We start from the raw sequence: 23722 nt of genomic DNA, 5'->3' as shown, positions 1-23722 counted from the left end.
TACTACTTGCGGGGGTTGCGGATTTTAGAGGGGGCTGGTTTACCACCTGTGCCAAGTCAAGGAGGATTTGGCCCGTTTATAACAAAATCCGATTGCAAAGTTTCTTGTGCCAGACGCGTGTAAATACATAAAAAATCACGATGGTGTGCACGACGCGTTGGCCTACAGCGTGTCACGCTCTTGCTTTGTGATTGCCCAGCTCTAGCTAGAGCCAAACTATGTACACTAGATAAACTATTTTTTGATGACCACAGAGAGATCTCTGGTTGCAGGGCTGAAGACCTGAGCCGGTTGGACTCCTTTTATCACAGCAATCACGATCTTAGGGAGTTTGTGACATCAAAAAGCGCACCACAGCGCCTTGGAGTGCCCACTGATACCTGCCGTACCTACCTAGCACAACGTTTATTTTTTTCTGAGGTGATAAATTAGGAATAAAGGCCATTGTCCTGTCAACATCCATGCTCTGTTTCTGGACGTTTCGACTAGTAAACTTGTTATCTTCCATTTTTCATCATTTCATCTTAAAAGAATGCTTTGTCGCTGAAATAAAATGTGTTTTCACCGTTTAACTCGAGATAGCATGCAAGTTTCGCATAACTATGTATTCGTTACGTAAATCAGCATCTAACAGCAAAAATCGGTAACCCAGTTCAATAAAACGTTCTTCCGAAAGTGGTGAAGTTCCCACACGTCCGTCGGGATTAAGTGAAGCGTAGTGATAACATTTGGCCTTTATCAAATTTCTCGCGCGTGGTCACTTTACTTCTTATCAGTTCATATAGCGGACGATTCCCCACATAGTCACATATGCGTTGTCTGGATGAATTAGTCAGCTGAAGCCCAGGTCTTCCTTCTGGAACCCTGGCTGATAACAATTTTCAATGGTATACCAGAGAAATGAAAACAAACGCGTGTTTAGTTCTACCTTATATATTTGAAACATAACAAAATATATTTGTATTTCTAAGGCATTTCAATATCATTACAAATAGGGACTGGTTTCGAAACAAAATCGATTTGTCTTTTCGTATTTAAATCTTAAATACCTAATTACATTACAGAGTGTGGCTGCCATTTAAAATCTTCTATTGCATCCATTCTAGAAAAAGAATCAAACACAATTCAGTGAATATTGTGCAATATGCACTACATCGAATTGAAGACTTTAAATTGCTTTGAAAATAGCCTATCTAAGTCTATACTATCTTCATAAGCTCTATTAAATAGAAAATCACTGACATTTTAGCATTTGTTTTTTTCGAGCTTCACAGTTTCATATAAAACTTAAAATCAATCACATTTACGTTCGAACCTCGCCAAGTTTTTCGCCGAATTTAATTTTTTGTCCAGGGACAATTGTGAATCTGTCGATAGAGTGATGATAGTAAGTAAAATGTGTTTGAAAGCGGTGAGATGAGTACTTACTCGAAATTCTTTGGTGCTTCAAAAATTAACACGATTGTACTGCCCATGTTGAATTGACCAACTAGATCGCCTTTCTCTAGAGTCATTCCTTCAGGAAGTTGTCGCTCGTCGTATCGTTTCCTCTTCAGTGGACCCAGGACATATTTGTTTGTCTTCAACCCATCGTCGAAGTATATTTGTACAGATCCAACGTTTGTAGCTCCTGGTGGTTAAGGGAAAGAAGTTAGATCTCGTATTATTGTGTTTAACTTGCTTTGTTCTTCTAAAAGTTCGGATATGAAAAATAAAAATGTGGAAATTTAAGCATGAAAATTAGTATTGGGTCTTTCTAAATAGATGATTAGTATTGACGTTAGTTAGAAAAAGTGAATTTGATTTCTTATCACACCACAAAAAGTATTTTTCGTTCAAAGACGTTCCCTTTTAAGTCGAATACGATTCGTGGAAGTACATTGTCAGCAACATGTACCCTTTGCTTCCTCTACTCTCGCCGGTTAGCGACACTCTAGACACCTGCGTCGTGTCAGTCAACGTTGCTAAAAGAAATAGCTTAGCAAAGAATATGCTGTTGTTGTTTATACAAAAGAAATTACTAAAACTTGTGATCAGGACGTCGCCCTTTATGCCTCTCGTCTTCTGCCCTTGAGTTTAGCCTAAATCAGGATAAACTTTCAATATGGATTTCGGATCCAAGGAAAGGCAATATTCACGCGATGTCAAAGTGCTACATTATCTAAAATCATTTTTTGTTTGATTTTAGATCGTGTAAAGTATTTTTTTTTTTAAGAAACCCGTCCATAGGATATGTTCCGTTAATTTTCTGAAAGAAGAGGAGTGAGGTCTGCGAACCGAAATTTCTTTTGCAAGCTATAAAATTTTAAACCTGGTTGTGTTTTTCTTTCTTTCACAGTTTCATTTTCGGAGAGCCAAAGTATACGATCAAAATTTTGATAAAAAGTTAAAGATGTTTCGCGTAAAGCAAGAATGTTTTGCGGTTGTCAAGCAAGTAAATTTATTCCTTTTCCAGAACATAATATCTTGCATTGTACCTTCAAATAGGACTCTGAATAGCGACCAAAGTGACAATTGTTTTCTAGTTTGTTTTTTTCCGACATTTCATGGCGTTGCTTCCACACATCCGATACATCTGCACACCTATACATTCTGATGACTTTTACTACATTTTTACATAATTTAACGGTCAAAGCATAAAACCTGGGGAACGTCTGCTGAACCAACACCAACAGCTCTACTACCAAAAACCCTATCTCCACCTCCACGTGGTGATCGCTGGGAGTTCCTTCTTTATGAAAAACTGCAGACGGAGAAGGATGAAGGCGAGTCTTCCGCGCCTAAAAACGGGACAAAATTTACCAACTGGTCCTCCTGGGTAGGGCTGACAACCCTACACGAAAAACAACTTGTTATAAAGCCACAACAGGAACCTCGGCCTGGACGGATAATACGACGAACCCGGCAACGACAAAGGAATAATGATTTGCACATTTTCTCATGAAATGTGCGCTTCCTGTATATACCGAATGCTGCTTAGCAACTAGCCGATACCCTGTCCCAATATAAGGCTGATGTAACAGCGTTGCAAGAGATGCGCTGGACAGGGACCAGTTTCCTGGAGAAGAGCCGCTACACCATATATTATAGCGGCCATCCAGTAAACCATGTGCTCGGAGTAGGTTTCTTAGTCAGCCAAAAAATGAAACCTGCTGTTATCGGCTTTGAAAACATAAGCGAATGGCTATGTATTTTGCGCTTGCGTGGCAAATTTAGAAATATAAGTTGCATTAATGTTCACGCCCCTATAGAGGAGACAGCAGAGTTGGAGAAGGATATCTTCTACGAGGCAATAGCACGAACCCTCGAAGCCTGTCCCAGATATCAAAATCACACTTGGGGATTTTAACAGTCAAGTAGGGAAGGAGCCCGTATTCAGGTGATACGTTGGCTCCTATAGCTTACACCAAAATACAAATGATAACGGAATGCGGATTATTCAATTAGCAGTGTCACACGAAATGGTTGTTGGAAGTATCTGGTTTGTGCGGAAAGCGGTCCACAAACATACGTGGTCCTCTCCAGACGGGACCACTTTCAATCAAATTGACCACGTGTTGATCGAACGTCGCCACCTCTCAGCCTTGATGAATGTCAGAGCATATAGGGGGGCCGATATAGACTCGGATCACTATCTCGTTGGCATGGTGCTCCGAGTTCGAATAACAACACCACCTAGAATCCCCTCTGACAATCAGGTCAGAGTTAACTCTGAAGCCATCCGCGACACCTATAAGAGGGCGATGGATGGCGCAATAACCGCAGTTAACAGAGGTCCTGCAGATGAAGCATCAACAATACTTGGCCCCAGCCGCAAAAAAAGTCGGCACGGCTGGTTTGACGATGAATGTAAGCTAGCTACGGAACGGAAGAATCCCGCATACCGTGTAATCTTGCATTCTCAAAGAACGCGGGCACGAGCAGAGACTTATCATGAACTCCGTCTAGCGGAGAAGCTACTTCACAGACGGAAAAAGGAAGCCTGGGAGAATCAACAAGTCTATGAACTAGAAAAGTACAGGGAGCAACCACACCAGGCGCGCAAATTTTACCAACAAATCAGCAGGATGGAGCGTTACACATCTCGATGCTCATCCTGCCGAGGCAAAGAGGGGGAAATCTGATTTCCGACAGAATGGGTATAGTTAGTTAGCGATGAGTTGAGTACTTTGATGAACTACTGAATAACCAGAACATCGGCGGGTTGGAGGTCCTGCCAACTGAAGACGACGGATAGGACGTATAGGAGAAACAGTCCGTGTAATTCATTGGGTTAAAAATCATAAGTCGCCAGGAACCGATGGAATTACAGCCGAATTGGTTCAATATTGAAGCGACCAGTTACACGAAGTGGTTCATCAACTTGTACTTAAGGTATGGGACAGCGAATCGAGAGACATTATCTGTCTCATACATAAAAAGGGCAAATCACACAGTGCAGCAATTATAGAGGTATCACGTAGCTGAGTACCATCTAGAAGATATTCTTCGCTATCTTGCTAGGTCAGATAGCCTCATATGACCAGAACTGAGTTAAATATTATAAGCAAATGCGAAGAATTTAACCTACAACAGATATAAAAAAGGGCTCTACTCTAGTTAATTACGACGTCAATATCTTATTTGTATGGCTTAGGATGCAGTAAATTCGCACGAAATCGATAAGTTTGAACTGCTATAATTGACACTAATAGTCGGATTTTCATGAAACTTGGTATGTTTATGCACGAGACTGTCACATACAACAGCAATTTGTATGTGCAACAGCACCCGAGTTCTACAGCGCAACTCCACGCTTGAGCTCCGAGGAGCTCTGTCCGCGATGTAGGCATAACCACAATCACCATGAAACTCCCACTAGGGGGCCAATCGCAAATAACCGGGCCGAGAACACATCCTCCAGGAGCATATGCTCTCAGAGGGCCATTCCGGTTCCTATGGTACCAGATAACCTCCGGTGAGGCTTCGTGGCAGAGCCACTTCAGATGAGTCCCATGCAGACTCGGTCTGATCGCTCTCCTCGAGTACGTGGGGAAGACAGACAGACAGACATTGAATCGATTTTAATAAGGTTTTATTTTACACAAACCCTTAATAAAAATGGAGCAATAGCCATTATTGACCACAACGATCCCAAGGCAGTCGATTTTTTCTATAATGTATGGGATGGATTTTGCGACAATGCAACAAAAGACATTATAGTGTAATTAGAGTTGAAGATATAGTTGTAAAATATTTTTAAAATATTATAATTTTCTAAACTGCAGGCGTCCATCAAAACAAAATAATTAAAGTAAAAATTGTCACTTTTGGTCTAAGTACAAGATTCTATTTGAAGGAACAACGAAAAACCAATGATAAAAAAAATATCTAAAATCTAGCATTGTAGCGAAGTTAAATATGCAAATTAAGTACAATAAAATCAACAAAAAAAATCATAACAAAAGCAATTAAACAGCATTTTCATCAACTTTGTGATTAGAACTTTGGCTTGTTTCCATAACACACGCGTAACATTTCATAATACAACTGTTACTTACCTACTGCAGTAAAACTGAAAAATCCATACTCCCATTTTCCAATATACAATGCACGTTCGTTTAAGCAAAATAGTCCCGGTAACCATTCTGCAATTTTTGGACTAACTGATAGTAGCTGACCGGTAAAGTGGCGTCGAATTTCTGGCTCCCATTTGGCTGGCGAATGAAATCTATGATAATCCCCGGGTGCTAAATAAATAACGCACTGATACAGTGCAGAATCCTAAGTAGGATAAGATGAAAAGTGATGTCAATGGATGTTTTTTCACGATATTAACTTAGGGGAATAAGGAATGATAATGTTGATGACTTACTTTATTAAGTTTAAGAGCATCAGCACAGCTAGAACAATTTTCATTTTTAGTCCAACTTGGTGGTCCCAAAAATGCGTCTAAACTGTAAGTAATTCCTTTCACCTGTTGAGAGAAAGTAGTATCTAAGTTATGGTCAACAGTGCATTTAAAAAAGGCAGTTGTATCAAATCGCAATGTAGGTTGCTACCATATTTTAAGAATAAAAGAAGCTTTTCTGTTACCTGTTCAATTCGTGATTCAGTCGCTGAACCGAAATGTAAAACTCGACCATCGGCGGGTGAAACGAGACTTGCTTTATCAATGACACGCACATCATTTCTGAGTGTACGAGTGAAAAACTCGGAAAGACTGCGGTATTGCCTGAATATACCGGAAAGATGAGAAAAAATGTTGCGATATTAGTTTCAAACGTCATAATAGTTTTGAAAATGATCATTTTGAGGTGACAATGCTTTACATAACTGGACTGTGTACAACATAAAATCATGCGATGTCTTGTGATGTCGTTACGAATAAGTTGTTTCTGGATACATGAATGTTTCATCTTCAAAACGGAAGCACAAAAAATGTACCCATTTCTACGTGTCACTGACTGATAATGCTATCAAATTGCTTTTATTCAGATCCTTTTCATGCTAAGTGATTACTGTTTGATGATTGTTTAGCGGTAAATTTGAACTTCCAAAATTTCGCTCCTTATCGGTTTATCATTTTATGTCTATGACTAAAAATACATTCTAGAACCAAATTCCGGGTCGAGACTGTTCTTTTTTCGTGCTGTTTTAATCGGATCGCGTGATGCTGGTTATTTCGATTCAAACAGTTTTTATAAATTGTATACAAATTGAACTATCGCTTTTTAGTTTTATTTGTTAGTTTTCAACAACGAGACTATTTTTTTTGTCATTCGATAGCTGATGAATATTTAAATTAAAAGAAACGAACCGGAACTAAAGAAGGAAAGGGGAGTGCTGACGTACTGATGAACGAAACAAATGATTAGAGGAAGTAGTCACGCTTTGCTTATGGTGTTATTATCTTACGTTAAATTTATATTTATATGTGTAGAAAAACTACTGGGAAAACTCTCACAAACTAACATACAGATTGACCTTTTACGTCGGGAAATGTACTTTGTTTTAAAGGCATGCTTCCAGGCTAGTTTGTAGATACACATGGAATCCAGTCATTTATGAATTGAATAGGTTTGTAAGCACCCAAACACAATGTTCTTTCTTCTTTATGATAGATGATGTCCAAACATGAATTTCCAAACAAATAAATATAAAGAAAATTAAACAATAATTCCATCTAGAAAAAAAAAGTAAAAAACCAGTTGTTGCCTGTATAACAATAAAATAAAACCCAAATGTGTCTCCTCTCATGAATTCGTTTACCCAAATTTGTGAACCATAATTGAACTTAAAATTCATCCAATAGGAGTAAGATACTGATTGCCTGCATGAAATAATTGTTACTCGTGCGCATGCGAGAATATTAATGCTTTCCCGTTGCTGTAAATTTTATAAATTTTAAATTAATACTATGATTGAAAAACCTACTTCAACTCGGGATTTTCCGCTTCTTCCATGTTGACATCGAAGGCGTTCACATAGGCACCGAAAACTGTTGGTCTTAGCGCTGGTGGAACAGGGCACGATGCTACCCAGCCCCAGCATCGACTAACAAGCCGTAAAGGTAAAGAGCAGTAGGCGATTCTCTGAAAATTAAAAATTATTTTCAATTCAGTCATGGAAGAAGACTTAAGAATTATTTAGCGATAAATCTATCTTACAACTAGATTCTGATAGGCTTCACTACTATTCCTACCATTTTTCAACGCACTTACATTCGAATAGTTACAGTAGGTTTCTAAGTCAACGAAACGAACTCATTCATACTTGACCATTCAATGCAGAAACGCTGATTATAGTTTATTTTTTGAATTAGCTAACTTTGGTCGATGAGAAAATTTGTCAAACTGGATAGATAATTAATTACCTTTACAAACAGCAAAGCAGGGAAGTAGCAAGAAGGTAAGAGATAGAAATCGAACTTCTTTCATTTAATATTCCTTTGTTAGAAATATTTAAAAGCATTTTCCATCTTGAGCATTATTTTTCTTAGAATCATATCTTTTTGATCCTCTTTCAGCAGGACCAGTGATTTTTCAATAAAACCGAACGTAAGGGATATTAGAAAGTGATGGTTGCGATTGTGAAATATATAGCCACATTTACGGCAACTTTTGCCCAACAATTATATGTAAAACTCAAACGTGTGTACCTGCCGTGTAGGCATAATCCCACGGTCCTCTTCGGACACGGATTGATTTTGTCACCACAATCAGAGCCCCGCCATGACTGCACAGCGGTACTGGTTTATACTGAGTGCAGGCTCACCATTCATACCAGTGGATGCGAGCCCTATCTAACACCTCTGCCGCAACTAAGGGGTACGGCACCCGAGTTGTACAGCGCAACTTCACACTTGAGCTCCGAGGAGCTCTGCCTGCGATGTAGGCATAACAATAACCACCATGAAACTCGCACTAGGGGGCCAACCGCAAATAACCGGGCCGAGAACACATCCTCCAGGAATTCTCCTGCTCTCAGAGAGCCGTCCCGGTTCCCATGATACCAGATAACCTCCGGTGAGGCTTCGTGGTCAAAGCCACTTCAGATGAGTCTATTGCAGACTCGGCTCTGATCGCCCTCCTCGAGAACGTGGGGACGGTACTCCCCAACGAGTGGCATGTGATGAAAAGTGGATATTATACGACAATCGTCACCTATTAGCACAATGGCTAGATGCTGATGAGCTACCGAAGCATATGCCGAAACCGAGCCTCCATCCGAAGAAGGTAATGGTGACTGTTTGGTCGTCTACAGCTGGAGTGATACACTATTCTTTTTCGGCACCTGGAGAAACGATAAATGCACAGATATACTGTGCCCGTCTTGAGGAAATGCACCAAAAATTGAGTATTCAACGGCCGAGATTGGTCAACAGAGATGGTGTGATACTCCTTCACGACAATGCACAACCTCATGAACAACGGTTCAAAACTTGAACGAATTGCAGTATGAGACTCTGCCTCATCCACCATACTCACCGGATCTTTCGCCAACTGGTTACCACTTTTTTAAGCATTTGGATCATTTTTTGGCGGAAAAACAATTTAGGAACGAAGAGGCTGTCAAAATTGCCTTCAACGAATTTATCAACACCCGACAGTTGGACTTCTACGAAACTAGCATACATGCTCTTGAATCTCGCTGGGAGAAGTGTTTTGAATCGACTGGCACCTATTTTGATTAAATAAATAAATTTTTGTAAGCTTTACAGCCGTTTCAAATTTTAGTACCAAAACGGCCATTTCATTTACAACAACCTAATATTTAAAAGCATTTTCCTCTTTGAGCGTTATTTTTCTTAGAATATCTTAGAATCATATCTCCTCTTAAAGTAGGATCAGACAAGTGATTTTTCAATAAAACCGAACGAAAGTGACGGCAACTTTTGCCCAACATTTATATGTAAAACTCAATCCATTCCATTTTATGGGCCAGGACACTTGCATTCTGTTACATAATTTGCGATAAACAAGTTGAGAAACCGGAAGCTGGACGCTTCAGGTATGAAAGGTTTTGTGTATTTCTTATATAAACACATTTGGGCGTGCAATAGCCCCATTAGTACGTAGCACGTAATATATGCATATATGTTGTGAGAGTATCCACTTTCAGGTGATATTGACATTCAAAGTCTTGAATTTGCAAAGAAGCGACGACTTTGACCTATTATAATTTTGCTACTAATAGTGCGATTTCCACCAAACTTGGCAGGATCATGCTCTATGTTATAGTCTAAATTGCTGGAACTTCGTCGTGTTCGTTGTTTTTTTTTTCAGATTTTTGGATTGGGTAGTTTCTGAGAATGGGTCCGTTAAAGGGATGATCAATTTCGACCCCCCGCACTCCCCACCTTTCCAACAAATGTCAAAACTAAAACCAGTTTCGGAAAGTACTAATCGAGATCTTTCATTTGATACCTAACTATATTTGATGAAAAAAAATTTAGACCCCTTTTTGCATGTTTGGGTGGTTGATGGTTTTGACAAAAATGGAAAATGTTGACATGATTATGCTTACAGAAAGGACATATGTCGCTACATCTTACAAAATTAAGCGCAGTGGATCATCAGTAAATTATTTGAAAACGAAGAGTTTGGTGCGCCATTCTGGAATGAATGTTCAAGGAAGACTAATGAGCATGACGTCAGAAATTCAATCCGAATGTCACAATCGTTGTTAAATTGCATGCAGATTTAAGCAGCTCAGCTGTAAATCGGTGGTTAAGGACAAATAATTCGAATTCCTGACGAGTTTAGAAAAAACGGCTCCTTACAGAGAAAATATGTTCCGCCCGATTAAAAATAAAATGGCACTAAAGTTACCCAGGGTAAAACTGTACACGGCTATGAGAGAATTCGGTATCCCAACGAAATTGATAAAACCGACTTGGCTGACCCTGACCAATGTGCGAGGTCAGATAAAAGCAGCAGGATCACTCTCGAGACCATTCAACATCAACAACGGTCTACGACGATGTAAATGCGAGAGGCACCATCCTCTTCAAGTCCACCCAACTACTGGCCTACGCTGACGATATCGACATCATGAGAAGAACAATCCGAGGTGTACAGTCTATCTTCATCCAGATCAAGCATGCGGCGCGAGGTCTTGGGCTGCACATAAATGAAGGCAAGACGAAGTATATGGTAGCAACGTCAGCGTCAAAACCAAAAGAACGAACAACATCGAATCGCACTGATCAAACGAAAACACTGAAGATAGGGTACTATAACTTTGAGACCGTTGAAAATTTCTCCTATCTAGGGTCGAAAGTCACAACCGATAATAGCTATGACGATGAAATCCGCGCACGACTGGATTTTCACGGTTTAACCACCATCTGCTTTACGGGAAATGAAGCCACTTTCTTTTTATTGGGTAATGAACAGTAAATTTTAGCTTTTTTGTTTCTTAGTTATCTTCTGAATGCTTCTATAATATTTTATGATCAGTTCATTGGAGGTGCGGTTCGGTAGTCCAACCATTCTATTTACGTACTTGGAAAATCGAGGCGGTTAGCCCTACTTAAGAAGTTATGACGTCTAAAATGTTGAGAGGGAGTTTAACATTCTTGTAACAGTAAGCATTTTTGATATGGCGATGATAAATGCTGAATCGATTCTGAATTGTTCGGCAATCTAACCGCGCTATTACGGGGTTGGACAAACGCCAGTCATTATAAATGCGTCTCGCGACAAGATAAGCCCCACATGCTTTAACTGATGCCGACCCTGCAGCTGTGAACATCTGTGAAGATTTATTTTTGTGTCGAGAACGACATGCGCACACTTTATGGTTACCTTCAGCAAAGAGCGGTCAAGCCGACAGAAACAATTCCTTGCTTAGAAACCAATCGAATGTACAGTACAAAAAAAACTCTGAAATATTCTTGGTTGCCAAACTGTAGATAAATAAGGAACTTTTTTCAAAAAAGCTAATTGCTTTACTCTATTTCGAGTTCCACAAAATATCTTGTATTGAAACTTATTCGCTTGCCATTCATTATTACAAATTAGAAGAAAAATAAGGAAAATGATAAGAGTTAGCTGACATCACTCGGAAGAAAGACTGCACCCAACAAAAATCACGCAAAAATTTATTATATAGATGGGTTAAGAGTTAAAATGTCATCATAAGAGATATAAAGACCACGATGTCATTGCCATCATGATGTGCTCCGTCAAATTGATTTATTGAACAAGTCAAAATATATGCATATAATTATGTGCGGTATGGAGAATATTTGGGAGTCTAGGCACCATATAGTGGCAGCTTCTTGATTTTTTTCAGATTTTTCGATCGAGTGGTTTCTCAGAATGGATGGGTCGGTGAAAGGAATGATCATTTTCGACAACCGATCTTTGATGACTGAGTGAGAAATTTGGAAGCATCTACCGTGTAACCCTCTTAGGATCGTATAGTTTCCGTAGATATTTCGTTCAACATTTTTAGTAGTCCTTTTGCTGGTGAACACGTGACTATGGCTCAGTTTTTCAATAAAAAAAAACCAAAAAAATTTAACAGATAGAATAATGATTCTATCCGGAAGGTGGTGGAAATGGATTTAGAAAAGTATCTATGATTACAGGAATTCCGCGTAAAATCCACGATAATAGAACTGCTATCAGAAATATTCGGACACTACTGTTTAGAGCCCTAAAATTTAGAAACGCAAGGTTGCGGTGCAAATCATTTGGGAAATGTAGGGAACAAGCTGGGAAGCCGAGCGCTCCGGGAATGACAGGTTTCGTTGATTTCGTTTAATAGACCAGATATTGAATTCCATGTGGTATTAAGATTTGATTTCGTGGGGAGTGGGAATTTGGCGCGAAAGGGGGCAATTTTGGCCTACTATAACTTTGTTAATAATAGTAGGATTTCTACCAAACTTTTCGGTATGATGACTCCTATTATTCTATCCTAGTGCTAGGATTTAGGATGAACGTAAGCCCATATTCCCACTCCACATGAACATATTCGGTGAAAGAAAAATTAAATGTACCTTGATTAAGCTCAACGTAGAGTGATGTTACTCACTGGATATAAGTGGATTCAAAGTTCCCATCTTTTTTTAAAAAAAAATGGAACAATAGGATTAACCGTTTCTGAGGAAATGTGTGCGACAGATAGACAGTCGACCGATTTCAATAAGCTTTTCTTTTCAATATAACCTTAAAAGACGACAAAAGCAATTGTGAAAGGAACTAAGTTATTAGTTATAATAAACACTCCATGACATATAAAAATGTGGACGCTCTGCTGTCACTACTATGATACAAAGACAATTTGACAGCGAAAGTCCACTTTCCACCATATGAAAGAAAGATGGTGATGGTATTAAAAAGCGTTGCAGTGAAAGTGTTACATAAAACGCTGGATGGTAAAATTGTTATTAGAAACCGTAATGCCAATACTGACGATAGGAAGTTGTTTGAGCGTCAGCATACCGACGTTGGTTGAGTGTCAGCCTACTGAAGAAACGATTGTATTTATGTCCTATTCTCTACAAGAATAAACAAGAGAGACATAACATTAGCAATATATTGATGGATAGACCATTGGGCAGATTAAAAACCTACATATAGATTTCAGAGGGGCAATTCGTTAAATTGTGAATTCTCTGGGAATAACCCACAAAATGAGCAGCTATACTTTATTTCAGAAGTCAGGGTCTAAGACGACCTTGGGACGAAATAATAAATTGCTTATACTGTCAAAATAGTAGAATTAAAAAAAAGTTGTTTGTGTTCCATCATAGTGGATCAAAGTAAGCTTGGCTGAAATCCAAGAACAGTTGGTATTCGAGTACGATTGATTTTTTGATCACAATTTCCAGTCTATGAAAAGTGCATGGCTCAGCATTCATACTGATCGATGCAAGACCTACCTAAATCTCTACCGAACTAAGGAGTACGACACCCGTGTTAAAACGCAACACCACGCTGAGACCCGAAGGTCTCTGTTTGCTTGAACGCAACCACAACCCCCATGAAGCCCCCACTAGGGGGGCAAACCGCACATATAACAAGAATCCTCCTGAAGTATCTGAGTCCAGGGGCTATCCCGGTTCCCATGGTCCCAGTATACCCCTGGTAAGGTTTCGTAACCAATTGCCACTATATATGATAACAAATAATATCGATTGGAATACTGCAACCATTGATTTTCAAATTTGGGGCTGTGCAATAGGCTGACAATTGGCTCACACAGAATTGATTGCCACTTAGGCTCTGATAGTTCCTATGGGCGGAAAAATGTGAGATCCCTGTCTTGGAGATCTAGGGAGAGAGAATATTAGGAAACCAGATATTCGATTCACGCACATATAGTGTTTAATTAGTCAATAGCAATCAACGAAAGAATATGTGCGACTCGTTGGCTACTAAATCTACAACTTTAACGGAAGAAAGGGTCAACTCAATGAAAAAAGCATTCTATTGTTTTTTTGGGGAGTATTCGAACTTTGCTCTCGAACAATATGAAGATGGTAGTTGGCGACTTCAACCCCAAGGTCGAAAAAGAGGCGATCCACGAGTAAGTATAGTGAAAGTAAATGATCTCTATGACAATATGATGTTGTACTGCACCCTTATAAATATAAGCAACATAGCTTTTGGAAAAAAAGCGGCGCTCAGTTATCTGTTATCTGAGATATCTCTAGGGAGTAAGTCTCACATTTGGTCGAGAGATCTCTCTGCACGTTCATCAAATATTTTCTCTTCATTTTGAGGAAATAAAATTGTTAACCACTTATTAAATGATCTGTATTATTTTTTGCATATAATTTTTTTCCTATCTGATTAGAATTGAATCGGAGCCCCGTGATCCCCAGTTCTGATAGTGTAAGATTTGAACCGCGACCTGCCACTAGTAGAGTCTAGCGCAATAACCCCTAAACGTTCCGGGCACAAAGCTCAACTATTCCGGTCGTAAACAAACATTGAGTTATTTTGCTATTTAGACTTTACCACTTACATGTTTATCCATTTTGAAGTCGAATTTCTGATTTTTTACAAATTATTCTTCATGCCGAATGAGCTATTTACTGATCAATTTTAAGCACTCACGAAAACTTAGTTGTCCCAAAATAAGTAAATGTTAGGGTTTCCATTCATTCTGGTCTTCTGATGTAAGAGTGTTAAATCCAGTACTACCGCGGCTAATCCAGCGGCATAAGTACAAGGGCAACAATTTGCATTCCATTTCAATTGTCTCCCCACTGGAAACTTTCAATTAGTCTAACATGTATTAACAGCTGTTCGCAATAAGCTGTGAACATTGTGTGGCGTGATGCTCATAATTAAATAAAATCTCACTGTGTGTGTATTTGTTGCTTGAGGATTGAATGAGATGGTTGGCTAGCATTAACACAACTTAATGAATGCTGATGTTTGTATAATGTTAAGGACTATCTATATATTTGAGGTTTTCGGAGGTTTTAGCTGCTTACTGCTGTTACTATTAATCTAATCCAATTAAAATGTTTATCACTACGCCATTTGGGCTAAAGCGAACATATTAGAAGAATCTATTTTACTTCACACTTCGCTCTTTTCGGCATATTCTCGAAAATACGTTCGATAACTCGCGCTTTTAACAAGATTGTTTCAGCACTTGATAATCTAATCCGATTTATGGAAACATGAATTAACTTTATGAACAAAACTGGCAGTTCATGCTTGATAAGTTCATACATTTAAGAGCACATTATTTACCACTGTCCAGCACTACTTTACACTCAATGGTAAAGGCCGAGATTTTTAGGAGCCCAATTCATTCCAAAGTGAATGAATTTATTATGATTGTTTTTCGACATAGTCCTTTTTTAGGAAAAACACAAATATTTTTCGGTACTCTGATATTATCCGTATTCTTGCGTTTGGAATCTTTTATAAACTTAAAACTTCTCAACAAGAGTTCTTCGTTTCTAATATTCACTAGTACCAAACTATCTAGACTTATCGTGTCTACGCTCTGAGCTAGACTGACTCACCTGTATTTCTGACGCTGTAATAGGTAGCCCCTGCTTTTCCAATTTACGTGTATGATAGTGCCACTCAAGTGCAGCAAAGACGCAAACGCCTATGGGGGTCCATCGTGTCAACAGTCCCGACCATGTAAACCATCCTGCAGCCAACAACCACCAATCCAATACTGATAATATAGTGAAACTAGCCCCCGCTTTCCAACTCCATTCCAATTGGAGGCTTTTTAATTTACTGAATTTACCTTTTTTCTTATCACGATGTTGTCCATATGATGTTTGTGTTTGTTGTGATGTAGTATTAATTCCGGGCGTACCTGAAACTTTATTTGATAGATTTCGACGTGTCGTTGCCCATCTTATGGTCCATTTGTTTGGGAAAGATTTTAGGGTAGAGGCCTTTGTAATTCTGAAAGGAAATAAAAAATACAGAAATTAACGTAATCTTCGAACAAGTATCAATGAGTTCTCACTCCCCTTAAGATTTATGGATAAAACATCATTAAAATGCCCTAATTTCCATAATTACTACTATTCAGGGCTAAGAAAAGATACAATAAGGCTTCTTATCGCTGAAGATATCTTGCCCTCAAATCCGATTAATACAAGAAGAAACCAGCTTACATATAGCGTGACATTTACAGGGTGTAGGCTCAAATGTCGCTTCGTGGCTATTACAAAGTTTCAGGTTTTACAATGGAACGTGTATCCATTAATAAATCTCTTTCAAAAGAAACTCCAAACGACCGTTTTCTTTAATAAGAAATAGTTACGTTATAATTAGCTGTGTTGGATTGACGCATGAATTTGTTATCAAAAACTTAGTCTTCCCATGATCCCACCCTCGACTAACAATTTCGCCCACAGTTTGATTCATACCTAACACCCTGTGGTAATATTTATGAAGAACATTTCCGTTATATGTAATTGAATAGCGTTGACCCTGATTTGATCTACTTATGACTATAAGCGTTGGAGTATTTGGAGACAAGTACAGGAATAGATGTCTAGTCAAAATAGAAATGCGTGTTGGTTCCCATGAACTTGAATGATTTTTGGTATTATGGAAGGCTGGAAACAGCTATTACAGAACATAGCGTGATTAGGTATCGATTACAATGTGCCATGCACGTTCCATGGGACTATAATAAACACATTTGCAAAAACAGACCACTGCACGAGCCACTGCGAATATCGACTGTGTACATAGAATACACTGTTTAAATCCAAAGCCGACAATGTGTAGATTAACTTGACTTCAAAGAAGGATGTCGAGAATTGGCTTTCGCTTGTATGCATACTCTAGGCAGGGTACGAAGACATTGTATATAAAATGTGTAACGTTAGTGTAAAGTGAGGACTTAACTGCTTCTAGTTTAACCTAGAACTTGGCTATAATGCCGTATTCTAGCCTACACAGGGATAGCTTCCATGTTTGAGTTTAGAGTCACCGGGCGCTAAATTAGCTGATTGTCAAAATTCTTTGCTAACATTGATTTTACTCCAAGTAGTCATCACGAAAAAATCAAATTAACTTCTTATGATACCCAAAGTCAAGCGCTGCTCAAATCCAAATCAAAACGTGTTATTTTCTATTCGCTAGTGTCATTTATTGGTCTTGCAAATACCGATATTTCGGGAACCACTTGTTCCTTTCATTAGTGCTAACAAGTCTCTATATTCAGATTAAGAAGAAATATTGCGCGGATGTCAAAACAGGCTGTTGCATATATTTTATTACGAGGGTTGAGCCAAAAGTTCCGAGACTTTATATAAATTTATTTCCCACTTCTTCCGGAATGCTCTTTAGCTCTTCCGACGACTTTGTTTAATGTCTTCAACATTGTCAAATCTTTCTCTTTTATCGGCCTTTTCATTTAGAAACAGATAGGAGTCGACTCGGGTCAGATCCGACGTGGAGGGAGACTTGTGAATGATCGTCATTGCATTTTTCGTGTAGAAATAGCGGATAAGGAACTCCCTGCTTGCCCACGGAAATGTGTTAAGGTTTTAGCGAAGCGTTTCTATTAAAAAAACTGTTAGCATAACCTTAACATAGGATTTCACTTGGAGAGCTTTTTTAGGCGTGGGTTGGTTCGAGTCATCTATTGTAATGATTGGCTCTTTATCTACCGCCGTGCTTCATAATTTTCAAAAAGCCTCCAGCGTCATTTGCCACCATAAATCTAAACTCTGTGTTGCTTTTGATTATCTGACATTGACCTCGTCCCTAACTATGCCGCCACGCGATGTTTTTCTAAGAAGTGGAAATCTTCAAGAGACTAATCCCAAGGTTCATGTTCCTTGAGAGTGGGGGATGTTTACTCGCACTACTTCTCGTCAAGTTACAACTAAGGTTGAGATTCCAATCAAACTGTTTCCTTGGAAAATTTCAGTTCCGTATTTATAGGGAGAAGACCCTTTGGTAAACCACAGCATATTGATTGGCTTTGCTAAGGAACTGGCTGTTCCTCAAAAGCTTGCGGGTATGTCCTTAGGCAGGTTGTCCTTTATGTTAGTGAGTCGTTTGGTCTAACTTTTTTTGTCGTCTCGTCATATTTCAGATATCTTTCAATTTTTGTCGTTTGTTTTTTTTTATGTAAACGTAATCGCTGGATATGCTTAATTGCATTCTATTTGATGACTCAGGTCCCTATACAAATCCTTCTTTACGAATGAACCAAGGAATATCCAGAATGCTTCTTTATTTTGACACGTTTATATGACTTTTAAGCTTGTCTCTTTGGCACAACCACAGAGCTGTGTGCCGTACGTCAATATGGGGTTTAGAATCTGCTTGTAAATCAACAACTTGTTGTCGACGTTGAGCTAAGGAGGAAGAATTCCTCCACAACAACCAGTATTCCTGTCGGTATCTGGCATTTAACTTTTCCTTTTTGAAATAATAAAAACTTGTTTTCCTATTCGTTAGTGTTAATTTATTGGTCTTGTAGATACCGACATTTCGGGAACCACTTGCTCCCTTCATCAGTGCTGTCAGATTCGGATCTACAATGATTTGTTTAGGTCGCTTAAGGAGAATCCTTTCAAATAACGTGGTGGCAGTAGGGAGTAGCGATATTGGCCGATACGATTGTATTCTTCTTGGCTCTTTGTCTGGTTTAGGGGCATTATAACTTCAGCCATTTTCCATTGTGGGTTGGGTTGTGCATCTAGACGCTTTTGTACCTACACTCGATGCTTGTAGAGTTTTCTTGTTAGAATTTCTAGACATCAATGTTCCATTCCTCTGCCTCCGTTCGGATTTATATATCGCCATCGATATATAAATTCAACTGTGGGGGATAAACTACTATGCAAGAAGTCCATTTCGAAACCATTGTAAATCATATACACATGTTCTCGAATTTGTATCCCTAGAATCACTTATGAAAGCTACAACCTTTGCGTCGTATCATCCAACATGGATTGATATCACCACTCTCTATTTAAATCCGTTTGCTTTACCTTCTAGAAACGCTGAAACCGTTCAATAGTTACTGAAATCTGAACCATATAAGCATCTCAGAGTGTAGGAAGGAGTAAATACAGGACCCGCTTAAACACATATACTCATGAACAGTTGATGCTATTGATTGTGCTTCAATGTATTGAATATTCACTAGGTAGCTTAGTAAGCAGACCCTAATTTGGTTTCTGGTTGTCTGGCAAGTCTGGTTATGCTATTTGTACCGTTCTGATGTTTAAATTTTCGCAGTGCTGAAGTAATCATTTGCAGGCCTTGCCACGATTTAAATTTTGTGTTTGATTTCCGATACGAAACCAGACAGATGAATACAGCATTTCACAAATAGAAAAACTCCGATCAAGTAATTCATCAGATGCCAACGACCGCAATGTCGTCCGTTCTGTCGCCCTCTATGGTTCTGAGTGTTGGCGGATTATAAAAGGCAATGAACGGCGTCTTGCGGTAATGGAGACGAAGATTTTGTGTTGGATCACATCCGAAATGAAAATATCCACGATCGTTATGGGTTTGCACAATTCATGCTACCGAGAATTCAATGGTTAAAGGGTAGTATAGGTCCCAAGGCGAAACGTGGATTGGTACCCAGGATGGAGCATAAAACCTGGGAAATGCCTGCTGAACCAACACCAACAGCTCTACTACCAAACCCTATCTCCACCTCCACGTGGTGACCGCTGGGAGCTCTTTTTTAACGAAAAGCTGCAGACGGAGAAGGATGGAGGCGAGTCTCCCGCGCCTAAAAATGGGACAAATCGTACCAACTGGTCCTCCAGGTTTGGGGGTTGGGTAGGGCTGACAACCCTACAAGAAAACAACTGGACGGAATATACAACGACGAACCCGGCAACGACAACGGAATAATGATTTGTGCATTTTCTCATGAAACGTGCGCTTCCTATACAGAGATGAAATTGATAAGTAGCAAGCCGATACCCTGTCCCAATATAGGGCTGATGTAACAGCGTTACAGGAGATGCGTTGGACAGGGACCGGTTTCCTGGAGAAGAGCCGGTACATCATATATAATAGTAGCCATCCAGTAAACCATGTGCTCGGAGTAGGTTTCTTAGTCAGCCAAAAAATGAAACCTGCTGTTATCGGCTTTGAAAACAGAAGTGAACGGCTATGCACTCTGCGTTTGCGAGTGCAAGTTTAGAAATATAAGCGTCATTAACGTTCACACCCCTACAGAGGAGACTGCAGAGTCGGAGAAGGATACCTTCTACGAGGAAGTAGAATGAATCCTCGAAGCCTGTCCCAGATATGATATCAAAATTATACTTGGGGAAGGAGCCCGTATTCAGGCGATACATTGGCTCCCATAGCTTACACGAAAATACAAATGACAACGGACTGCGGATTATTCAATTAGCAGTGTCACACGAAATGGTGGTTGCAAGTACCTGGTTTGCGCGGAAAGCGGTCCACAAACATACGTGGGCCTCTCCATATGGGACCACTTTCAACCAAATTAACCACGTGTTGATCGAACGCCGCCACCTCTCAGCCTTGATGAATGTCAGAACATATAGGAGGGTCAATATAGACTCGGATCATTATCTCGTTGGCATAGTGCTCCGAGCTGGAATAACAACACCACCTAGAATCCCCTCTGACAATCAGGTGAGAGTTAACAGTGAAGCCATCCACAACACAGCCCTCCGCGACACCTATAAGAGAGAAATGGATACCGCAATAACCGCAGTCAACAGAAGACCTGGAGATGAAGCATCAACAAATTATCTTCACAACCACCTGAAGAACGTTATCATGGATACGGCCACAAACATACTTAGTCCCAGCCGCAAAAGGAGTCGGAACGGCTGGTTTGACGATCAATGTAAGCTAGCAACGGAACGGAAGAATGCCGCATACCGAGTAATGTTGCATTCTCAAAGAACGCGGGCACGCGCAGACACTTATCACGAACTCCGTCGAGCGGAGAAGCGACTTCACAGATGGAAAAAGGAAGCCTGGGAGAACCAACAAGTAGTACTTTGATGAGCTACTGAACAACCAGAATATTGGCGAGTTGGAGGTCCCGCCAACTGAAGACGACGGACAAATACTGCCACTACCAAGTATAGGAGAATCAGTCCGTGCAATTCATCGGATAAAAAATCATAAGTGTGCCAGGATCCGATGGAATTACAGCCGAATTGGTTAAATATGGAGGACGAGTTACACCAAGTGGTTCATCAACTTGTGCTCAAGGTATGGGACAGCGAATCAATGCCTGAAGATTGGCAACGAGGCATTATCTGTCTCATACATATCACACAGTGCAGCAATTATAGAGGTATCACATTGCTGAGTACCATCTTTAAGATATTCTCCGCTATTTTGCTAGGCCGGATAGCCCCAAACGCTCTGAATATCATTAGCCTTCCTTTTTCTTCAACTTGTCCAAAATTGGATTTAGGGCTCAGGACCACCGAATCCTCAAAGAAAAAACTTAATGTCGTGGGTCACATCAGCCAAAGTTTAAAGTGTTGGGGTTTTGACTTAATATATTCGGAGCCAACAGCACCTATAGCCGCTTTCCATTACCTTCCGTCGCAGGACAGAAGTAAGGCAGGGCTTGAAGAACAATTAGTGGTTTTGGCTTGTGCCTTGTTTTTAGACGCAAAGGGAAGATACCCTTCGGTGGAGTCATTGATTCAGTTTTTCATTCAAATCCGGCTCTCACACCGATTTAGAAGCGAATTACTTTCTGCTTGTTTCTCATCTGGCTTTCTTGGGCTTTGATTACTTATTGAAACCTAGGCGTTCATGGTTGCGCAGAAACAAGTGTTTAATCCAGAAGTAAGCAAATTATGGCTGCAATTATATTTTCCTTTAAATGAAGCCATTATGGGCCGATCGTAAAATGTAGAAATAATTCCCCAAACCAGAAACAAGGTGGTCCGAACTTTTACACTCGTTTTGGCAATTTTTTGGGATGATTTTGCGTAGATCCATTGCCAAATTCTTGTCAGTTATGAATGAAAAAAGGTACCTCCCGCCATCTAACGTTTCTCATGTTATCAGGCTATTTGCCATGAACTTTGATTTGATGACGATTGAAGGTCAATCCAATGGGAGAAGTCATAGCTCTCGGAACACTCAAAAGGGAAACTCCGGCCACTAAATGCTAACATGGACAACCATATCGAATTAGTATTCCAAGTGTCTATCACTTGGGAAAATAAAACTGATTCGTTTTGCGTATTTTTCACAACTTGATGTGATTATTTGGCGTCGATCCGAAGAGGAGTCGACAACGCGAAACTTTGTATCAGAAGCGGAATTAAACGATTATCGCTCGCTTCTTAAACTGGGAGCCAGTATTGCAATAAGTCTAAGTGAAAAGTTTGCTATTGCGTAAGACAATTCCCACGCGAAAGACGGAGCAAGTTGGGAGCGTGTCCGCTGTTAAATCATTGATAGTTTATTGTAATTTGGGAGCTGATAAGAAATGACTGGAATGTTGAGGTCAACCAACTCGTATGAAATCGCGGCTGCTTTGACTATTTTTTTTTTTGTGGTTACTGTGCGAAGCTGGAGACAAGGCAAACAAAGCTTGTCAACAAGATGAATAAAGCTGATACGGTTGCTTATCAGCGAAGACAAAAATGGGACTTTTTTTAATGCGTAGGAATTGCTTCCAAGCTGGAGTCAGTTTTGCCAACCATGGAGGACTTTCTTTTGGGAGTCAATTAGCTCGGCTTTTTGCCTACTTAGCTATGGTCTTTGTCTATGACTTTTTTGGGGAAGGAGTTGATTGCGTTTGACATTCATAATTGGAAGTTTGTTGTATATGATACCTTCCTTTACAGGGACTACATCCTGCCTTTATAGGAATTCGAGCTGGAAGGGTGCATGCAGTTACCTTTGTTTATTTGAAGCAGAAATATTGGCAACATCAATTTTCTCGCTGCATACAATATGCAAATACTGCGCCTGTACTTCCTATCGAACGCCCCAGCCCTATTTTACGCATTAACATTAGCATCTGCCCTCTTCAGCCTGCACAATTTTTGCGACCACTTTAACCAAAGTTCTCTTCACAGATCAAAGCATTCTGCTTTCTTCCACGTTGCTTCAAGTGTTCCAATAGGAGCACACTTCACAGAACCATCAACAATGAACTAATCAAAGGCATTTTAATGGAAAAATTGAATGAGGCCACTTACAGATGATTCTTTGGCATAAAATACACGGCCATTTCGAGCAACGTCTAATGTACAATTACATAAAATCCAACTAGAAACTTGCAATATTTTTGCGTGCACTACACGAGACCCGACGACAATTCGTACTTTTCAAGAATAACTTAATTGCGCTAAAACTTTATAAAACTGAGAACAAACAACTCCCACACTCACTTTTAAATACATGTGCGATCAGCTGATGGGATTGTCAGCTGGCAACTGACATTTGATATGACGTTCTCCATGGAAAACGTTCAGTGGATTGGAAGGAATAACGAACATAGCCAGTTAGGCTAGCGGCTAGGAAACCGATTATCTGAACCGGAACTAACCAATATTTTTGTCTGTTCAAGGAAGTGGGGGATGCCGCAGATCGCAATGATTTTAGAAGTGTACACCGCATCACGAAAGAGCTTGCATGCGGTTACAAATCTTTCGATGGTCCTGTGAGGGACGTTAACGGTCGACTTCTCATCCAGATTTCAGATGTATTTATTGAGCAAAGAAACGGAAATATTCGGTCTAGCCGGTGACATGACATAGTCAATGCTCATTTGAGATAGC

General features: G+C 39.7%; 1 protein-coding gene across 5 annotated transcripts; it reads right to left on the bottom strand.

The window, feature by feature from the left end:
* Positions 1-918: 918 nt before the first annotated feature.
* LOC119658943 (phosphatidylserine decarboxylase proenzyme, mitochondrial) lies at positions 919-23359 on the bottom strand. Of its 5 annotated transcripts, none has more exons than XM_038066808.1 (9): positions 23141-23356; positions 15721-15884; positions 15485-15645; positions 7417-7574; positions 6076-6214; positions 5855-5956; positions 5541-5763; positions 1429-1630; positions 922-1367 (listed from the first exon to the last, which is right to left on the bottom strand). In XM_038066808.1, exons 1-9 carry the CDS (start codon positions 23170-23172, stop codon positions 1304-1306), a joined length of 1245 nt encoding a protein of 414 aa, XP_037922736.1. In that variant the 5' UTR covers positions 23173-23356; the 3' UTR covers positions 922-1303. The 5 variants fall into 5 exon arrangements, 4 of the variants coding, with proteins under 4 accessions (XP_037922738.1, XP_037922736.1, XP_037922737.1 ...); XM_038066809.1 differs by having other exon boundaries at positions 15485-15618; positions 23141-23355; XR_005250305.1 differs by lacking the exon at positions 922-1367 and adding exons at positions 1817-1964; positions 2022-2248 and having other exon boundaries at positions 1532-1630; positions 15485-15884; positions 23141-23359.
* Between the last annotated feature and the right edge of the window lie 363 nt (positions 23360-23722).

Source organism: Hermetia illucens, chromosome 6 (assembly GCF_905115235.1).
Source record: "Hermetia illucens chromosome 6, iHerIll2.2.curated.20191125, whole genome shotgun sequence".
In the NCBI taxonomy this organism is placed as follows: domain Eukaryota; kingdom Metazoa; phylum Arthropoda; class Insecta; order Diptera; family Stratiomyidae; genus Hermetia; species Hermetia illucens.
Note: the sequence above shows the minus strand (reverse complement) of the source record. Positions and strands in the feature narration are given on the sequence as shown.

What these genes read in the sequence shown, in the direction of transcription:
- LOC119658943 (XM_038066807.1), bottom strand. Translation starts at nt 23,172, where the DNA reads ATGGCCGTGTATTTTATGCCAAAGAATCATCT. An exon ending in TTACAGCGTCAGAAATACAG is followed by an intron (nt 7,575 to 15,484) that starts GTGAGTCAGTCT and finishes TTTAATTTTCAG; the next exon opens with AGAATCGCCTACTGCTCTTT. An exon ending in CTGAATCACGAATTGAACAG is followed by an intron (nt 5,957 to 6,075) that starts GTAACAGAAAAG and finishes TTCTCTCAACAG; the next exon opens with GTGAAAGGAATTACTTACAG.